At 50.8% G+C, this 7,500-nt stretch overlaps 4 protein-coding genes across 4 annotated transcripts in view; 3 read left to right on the top strand and 1 right to left on the bottom strand.

Moving 5' to 3' along the window:
- Positions 1 to 3,302, top strand: part of LOC126579015 (multiple epidermal growth factor-like domains protein 11) — a 3,910-nt gene extending 608 nt beyond the window's left edge. The window contains exon 1 of the mRNA XM_050242214.1: positions 1 to 3,302. This exon is cut by the window's left edge and continues 608 nt beyond it. Coding sequence (XP_050098171.1) covers positions 249 to 3,269 — 3,021 coding nt within the window. The 5' untranslated portion in view covers positions 1 to 248 and the 3' untranslated portion in view covers positions 3,270 to 3,302.
- Positions 3,303 to 3,368: 66 nt separating this feature from the next.
- On the top strand, positions 3,369 to 3,959 carry LOC126579018 (uncharacterized). Its single transcript, XM_050242217.1, has 2 exons — positions 3,369 to 3,622; positions 3,682 to 3,959. Exons 1-2 carry the CDS (start codon positions 3,453 to 3,455, stop codon positions 3,794 to 3,796), a joined length of 285 nt encoding a protein of 94 aa, XP_050098174.1. The 5' UTR covers positions 3,369 to 3,452; the 3' UTR covers positions 3,797 to 3,959.
- Positions 3,960 to 3,962: 3 nt separating this feature from the next.
- On the bottom strand, positions 3,963 to 4,830 carry LOC126579017 (peritrophin-44-like). Its single transcript, XM_050242216.1, has one exon. It carries the CDS (start codon positions 4,756 to 4,758, stop codon positions 4,045 to 4,047), a length of 714 nt encoding a protein of 237 aa, XP_050098173.1. The 5' UTR covers positions 4,759 to 4,830; the 3' UTR covers positions 3,963 to 4,044.
- Positions 4,831 to 6,803: 1,973 nt separating this feature from the next.
- LOC126579010 (uncharacterized) overlaps positions 6,804 to 7,500 on the top strand; it is a 762-nt gene continuing 65 nt past the window's right edge. The window contains exon 1 of the mRNA XM_050242207.1: positions 6,804 to 7,500. This exon is cut by the window's right edge and continues 65 nt beyond it. Within this exon, the coding sequence (XP_050098164.1) occupies positions 6,804 to 7,500 (697 nt within the window).

The raw sequence follows: 7,500 nt of genomic DNA, 5'->3' as shown, positions 1-7,500 counted from the left end.
TTGAGCCAATCGTCCCCCGCCCACAACCAATGACCATATCTGGACGGTGTTCCGGTGTGATAATGCACGGCTCGTAAAGCTTATCAGACGGCAAACGTAAAATGCCGAATTTGTGGAATTGGCATTGAAAGATAATCAGCCTCGCCACAGTGACCGATATGGATTCGAATTGTCAATAAATATCCACCATCCGGTAGGCGCCAGCTTTAGTAGAGCCTCAACTGACCAACGTGGTGTGTTAAAGTGAAATGATTTTAAAGAAAAGCTCCGCCATAGGGGCGGCCCCTTTGTTGCTGCTGCTGCTGGTGCTGGCAGTGACTCCATCCCGTGGACAATTGATTCCCGTGCCAGAGGCCGTTAATGATCCTGTCGCCGAATCGGTATGCTTCGGTGTGAATGCCGGCATTTTCCCGCATCCCGATCCAGCGCTATGCCATGTCTACATCTCCTGCACCTTCGAGAGGCCCATCGTTTATCAGTGTGCTGCGGGGCTAGTGTTTGAGGCGAGCTCGCTGCGTTGTGTGCCGGGCGATCGAGAGCAGTGTGGTGATCGCAGCGAGCCCGAGTGGACGGCCAAATGTGCCGCCTTCTCGTACGCCTTCTTCCCCGATCCCAACGAGTGCTGGAAGTTTGTGTTTTGTGTGCTTGGAACGCCGAATGCTTACACTTGCCGCGCTGGTGAGGTCTGGTCTCAGCAGCATGGAGCTTGTATGGCTGGCAATCGTGAAACCTGCGAAGTGTTTGACATCAGCAACATCTGCCGCGGACAACCAGACGGATTGCAACCACATCCCGAAAGCTGCACACAGTTTGTTCGCTGTACGGATGGTGTGGCGTCGGGCGAGTACTGTCCAACGGGAGAGGTATTCACGGGTCAGGAGTGTGTCATCGGTAATACGGATACGTGCGAAGCGGAATCGGATGTTTGCCGTGGTGTAGCAGCGAACGATTTGCGGCCACATCCGAACGAATGTCATCTGTTTGTCTTCTGCTCCCCACAAACTGGACCGACGGTGTTGATCTGTCCACCGAACGAGATCTTCCGGCCAGACATTCGCTTCTGTGTGCCCGGTGATCGTGCAACTTGCGAGTACAGTGGAGTGGATACGGCTTGCGTTGGCCGTCCATCGGGAGTCGTTCCACATCCGACCTCCTGCGAGATGTACCTCGAGTGCAGTGGTGGCGTATCGATCATACGTTTATGCCTCGCCGGAACCATCTTCAATCCTCAAACGGGAACGTGCGCCATTGGCGATTCGCAGACCTGTCTAGTGACCGAAGGACTCTGCACTGGTCTGCGCGATGGGTTAGTGCTCGAGCATCCTTTCTACTGTGGCATGTTCCTGTTATGTCAGGGAGGACAGGCACAGATTCACGACTGTCCACCGGGAGAAATCCTGCGAGTCGAGTCACAGTTCTGCGTCCCCGGTGATCTAGCAACCTGCGAGCGATTCCCACTGGAGACAATGTGTACGGGAAGGGACGGAGGATTCCTGTTGCCTCATCCAACCGATTGTGCTCTGTTTGTTTGGTGTGTGCAAGGACAGGCCGAAGTGCATAACTGCCAAACAGGACACATCTTTGATGCTCCAACGCAAACTTGCAAACCAGGAAATGCCCAGGACTGTACGCCACTGACGGGAGTGTGTAGTGGACTGCCCGAACAAACGGTTCTACCACATCCGGACCGTTGTGACTATTTCATATGGTGTATCAATGAACAACCTTCGATTAATCCATGCCCTCAAGGGCAAATACTTCGTCCAGAAGCTGAGTTTTGTGTGCCTGGTAATCCCGAAACCTGCGCCTTTGACAACCTCGAGGACATGTGCCTTGGACAACCCAACTATACGCTGTTCCCCCATCCATCGCAGTGTTTCTTGAGGGTCGTCTGCATGGATGGAGTGTCGACCGTGCAAAGTTGTCCCACCGGAAGCGTATACCATGCACCGTCAAGAGCTTGTTTGCCCGGTAATCCGTCTACTTGCGAAGTGTACAACAACATTTGCGTTAATCAACCTACGGGACCGATCCCGAACCCGTCGACCTGCGTTAACTACATTCACTGCGAAGCAGACCGACCATTCCTGTCAGAGTGCTCCAATGGCCTCATATTCGATCCTGAGGCCGGCCGGTGTCGAGTGGGAAATACGGAAACGTGCGAAGTACACGATCCCATGTGCACCGGTGTGTTATCGGGGACGTTCTTGGAGCATCCCAACCTGTGCAACCTGTACGTTTGGTGCTTAAACGATGAGTCGTTTGTAGTCCCGTGCGCCGATGGACTCATCTTCAACGAAAACGCTCAAACCTGCGTCCCGGGAAATGCCAACACCTGTCTTCCGCATCCGGTGGAAACGATGTGCGAAGGAGCTCAGAGTGGAATCGGATTTCCGCATCCCGATGGTGGATGCACGGAATTTATTCTCTGTACCAGTGGCCAACCGACGGTAACGGCTTGCACGGTCGGATTCATTTTCCATCCTCAATCGCAGTCCTGCCAACCGGGCAATACGGTCACCTGCGAGCTGATCGATGGTGTGTGCGCCAATCGACCGGATCAGTGGGTCATTGAGCATCCCAATCTCTGCAGTCACTTTATCTGGTGCATCGGTGGTGGAGTGCAGATTCACCCGTGTCCGGATCGCGAGATCCTTCGTCCTGATGCTCAGTTCTGCGTTCCGGGTGATGCCAGCAGCTGTGTCTTTGATCCAGTGGAGCGTATGTGTGAAGGACGCAGCGATGGCTTGGTTTATCCTCATCCAACGGATTGTCGTCAATCGGTTCGGTGCTCGGGAGGTGTTTCCATTGTCGAAACTTGTCGCCCCGGAACGATCTATCGTGCCGCGACTCAATCGTGTGTCGCTGGCAATGGCAATACGTGCGAGTTCCTCGATGGCTTCTGTGTCGGTCGTCCGGATGCAGTGTTGCCTCATCCGGAAGGTTGCGCACTGTTCCTTATGTGCACTTCCGGCGTCACCACGGCGCTCCAGTGTCCGGAAGGGGAAATTCTGCATCCCGAGCATCTGGTTTGTGTGGCCGGTAACGCTGAGGACTGTTCGCTCTCACCGGTCACCACCGAGCCGCCCATCATCTCCGTCTGCGAGGGGCGACCGGACGGAAACTACACGCATCCACTGCTGTGCTATCTGTTTATCCGTTGCACGGCCGGTGTGACCGAGATTATGACCTGTCCCCCGAACCACATCTTCCTGGGTGCCCTACGCGATTGTGCACCTGGTGATCAGAGCACCTGTATTCCCTTCTGATAAAGCGAATCAATAAAAGCATCCAACACCCTGACACACTCACTTGCGTTGCTTATCATTTCGTGTTTTTTTTACTGCGGCACCGCTGATAAGGTGTCCTCCGTGCGTTTATCCGATTCCAACGTCGTCGTCGTCGGTGCGGTCAGTGTCTAATCTGGCAAAAGCAGTCGCGTCAGTCTGCAGATGGCTATGCGCCTGTCAGTGATCTGCGCGTGGCTCAGCCTTTTAACGTTGGCCGCGACATTGAGCGGTGCACTCGTACGGGGTGAGTCGTACGCTAAGCTGATCATCTCCGAGACAGTTCCACGGGAACGAAGCTTCTTCCGGTGGTTAATCTTTGGCGACTCGGTGTGGTACGTTATTTTCCGTTTCCTTTTCTTCGCCAGCTAATTTCTCTTCGATCGTTTTCTAGCACAACACCAGCTACAACGAAAACTGAGCCGCAGGAGAGTACAATGTTAGACTCGCCCTACCTGACGCTGGCTCTCAAACTGACGCTCATGGCGATATTGTGCTACACCCTTTGATACGTAAACCTCGCTTATCGCCACATCTACAGCGGATACAGTTCATTCACAGAGTCGCCGAGGGGGAGCTACGATATGATAACGCGAATCCACGAATTCTTATCACCTATCGGCTTCAGTCTTGTACGTAAACACTAATAAAAGGGTTTAGATGGAAACCAGACGGTTGTTGTTGCTCTCTGAGCCATAAACCGTGCCCAAGTGACATTTATTGGCTTTCTTCAGGCACCGGTCAGCGGCCAGCAACATCACGGAAACAGACTGGAACAGTTAACTGGATTGCCCGTGACGCAGCGGTTTGCGGTTGCATCAAACACGAAGAATGGCGGACAGGTTTCGATTCGGACCACACGCCGGACGCACGTGATGAAACGATTGCACTGGAACGGGTGTGGATAGCTGCCATCGGCACGATCGGCGCAGTACTGTGGGTTTACGGTGGCCAATTCACACTCACGATCCTCATCCTCCGGATGGCAGTCTTGGTAAATATCGTTGAAGATCGTTCCTTCCGGACAATGGTTGCTGGTCGGAGGGTTGGAAGCACAATCGATGTACTGGGTGCAGTTCGTCGGATTGGCGACAAAGGTGCGCCAAGCATCCACACAGAAGAATGACTCCCAGTTGGGTCGCGTTTGCTGACAACCAGACACCTCCTCCGTCGTGCCCTCGATCGTCACGGGCTCAGTGGAGTCAGTCGATCCCGGTTCCGGGGTAGGCGTTGTCACGTGAGCACAATCGTACTGTGATTCTTTCACGCAGAACAGAACGGTCGGATGGAAGACGAATCTCGTCGGACAGCGTTGAACGCTCGCTTGTCCTTGCGAGCAAACCACATACTGTCGGCAATCACCGGGGTCGGCGAAGGTTGCGAATCGAATTCCCTCGCAAAGAGACTGTCCGTAGACGCAGCACGAAGCCAGCGTGCTGAGCGCGAAAACCATGAACACGTGTCGGACCATCTTGCTCCGCGAGGAAACTATTCGTTGTGCTTCAGTGGAACACCCCGTGAGAACTGTGATCAGCCTGCCGTTGGGGATCTCATTTTATCTTCCCGAGAATGATAAGCGAATGGCAACAGATGCACCACCGGTACTGGCGAGCTCGGTAGTTCCCGGAAAGGAGCTTTGCAGTTTTACAGCGACAGACTGATCGTTTAGGTTGCATCGTAAGTGCATTGATGACTGAAATGGAGGACAAACATTGGCGATGCTAATGAGACGAGTGCATTTAAATTCTGTGTAAAGTTCATTTTATCACGTTCGTACCATAAAGTTGCTGCATGAACTAAGTTCTAGTTCCACGCAGCATCGAGGCTCGTAGCCACGGTAATTTGAATAAAATTTCTACTCCAATGGCGGCCTAGAGTCTGTTTGTGCGTTCAGGGGGACTTTGAAGATTTTATTTTAAGCATTTTCGCTGTAAAATGCTGTAAAGTGCGGCAGCATCCGACGATAGTGTCTAGCGTCTTTCGTTGTTTCGCTGCTGGAGGATTTAAAAGCCAAACCCAACGCCCCAACGCCCAACACCCACCCTCCCAAAACCGTTACACTACGTTACGTCCGTTACATTTTCAAAGCAGCATACTTTCCGGCGTGATCGCGATCGCGAAATGTTTAAATAGACCGTTACTTTTAAGGGAGATAAGGTATTTTTGGGCCAAAAAAGGCCCGTTTTGATGATTTTTTGTGGCGTAACCATTCAACTTAATTTTTTCAAGTAAATGACATACTAATCTACATCTTTTAAAGAATATTTGGTATTGTTTTGAGGCACATTCATTCAAAAATTAATCCATGGCATCAAATTTTGGTACGCGTGTCGTCACAAAGGTACTTTTTGCGGTGCCCATCGTAGCTGCGTGATGAGTCATCAGAAAAATACAAATTGGCGTTCGTTTGAAAGATTATAAGTTTATCCAGATAGTCCCGGGTAGTTTTTGTTTATATTCCAATTTTTCAATTTTTGGCAGATTTTTGAAGTTGAAAAAAAGTGATGCTTTTTGCGATTCTGCTATAAGAAACGAGCTTTACATAATTGTTAAAAAACGTATCAACAATTTTCATGAAATCTTGACGGGATAACCTGGCAAAAAGTGTACAGATTATGTGTTAAAAATTTCACATCGATCGGCCCCGTAGTTTATACGGTATGATGAGCACCGACTTTAAATCGTTGGAACGCGAAAACGAAACGCGGATTTTTAAAAAATCTGTAACTTGGTCAGTTTTGTTTCGATTGATCCAAAAAATTTACACAATATTCATAAAAGAATCATCATTCAGGAAAAAATGTTAAAAATATGTGACACAAGAAAAAATAAATACCGTACTCCCCCCTCAATATAAAGTCGATTAATCATTCACCAACCACCAAACATCACATCATTGAGCACATCATTGAGCTCCAATTGATTGATCCAACACCACATTTCTCCTGATCAAAGTCCCCACGAGGCACACGTGACACCACGAAACTCAATCAATTGTCCGTCACCTGCAATCAAACGTTGAAGAAAAATTGAAAATGACTCGTCAAAAATGTCATACCCACGAAGATGTGAACTATTTTTAGCGAATTTTTCATTGATAAATGCCGCCAGACGGACCGCCAGAGTCGGTCTGTTTACCACGCGATCCGTGCCTGTGCTCTGTGATTGTGGGATTTGTGTAATCTCATGGTGAGACCTCGATTGTTATCTAGAAACCCGTAGAATCCGGATGTTCAGGTGCCTCAGGGGCCAATCCCTGAACGATCCGAACCAAATGCAGCCATGCTCTTATCGTTGCGTGAGTCGCTAATCACCATCGGGAATCGGGAATCGGCAGCTAACGGATGGCTTATTGTTTTCCGCCGCATTCACAGGCAGTGATTTACGATTTTATTTGGAACAGCTGCGTGTCCGGTTGCCACTTTGTATAAAAGCGCATAGTGATCGGGAGTGGATCAAACAGAACAGTCTAGAGAATTGAATCGAAAGGTACAGCGTCCCCCGAAACAATTAAAAATGAAGTTTCTTTTGGCAATTGTCGCCACGGTGCTAGTGCTAGCGAGCGTTGTTAGTGGTATCTCGCTGAACGAAGTGGAACCACAACATGGTTCAAACAGCTCTGAAAGCAGTTCACAAGAAGACAGCCCGAATGTGTGCGAAGGATTGCTCATCGGCATCCTGAAGCATCCGTCGAGCTGCTTCAAGTACATTTCCTGCTACCTCGAAACGGCCACCGAGCAGACCTGTCCACCGGATACGATCTTCGACCTTCAAGAGATCACCTGCGTCCCCGGAAACCAGCGTACGTGTCGCAAGGAGGGGGAAGAGGTCCCACTGCCGGGTGATATGTGTCGTGGCATCATTCTCGGAACGATGGCACACCCAGAGGATTGCGCAAAGTATGTGAGCTGCTTCCTTGGCCGCGCACGTGAACGCTCCTGTCGTCGTGGATTCGTGTTCTCCGAGCGTCTGATGATCTGTTTGCCCGGAGATCTGAACTCGTGCCAGGTGACGCTAGTGCCAACGACCACAACGATCGCTCCGGAAGATGTGCGTCCCATTCCACTCGATTACTGTCGCAGTAACAATGTGTCCGTTGGGCTGCTACCGCATCCGCAGTTCTGCACCCGTTATGTCGCTTGCGCCCTTTGGATCCCGATCGAGCGGGAGTGTGATCGGTTCCAGGTATTCAGCGAGCGACTCTCGATGTGTC

The sequence above is a fragment of the Anopheles aquasalis genome, chromosome 3 (genome assembly GCF_943734665.1).
Source record: "Anopheles aquasalis chromosome 3, idAnoAquaMG_Q_19, whole genome shotgun sequence".
Taxonomy (NCBI): domain Eukaryota; kingdom Metazoa; phylum Arthropoda; class Insecta; order Diptera; family Culicidae; genus Anopheles; species Anopheles aquasalis.
Note: the sequence above shows the minus strand (reverse complement) of the source record. Positions and strands in the feature narration are given on the sequence as shown.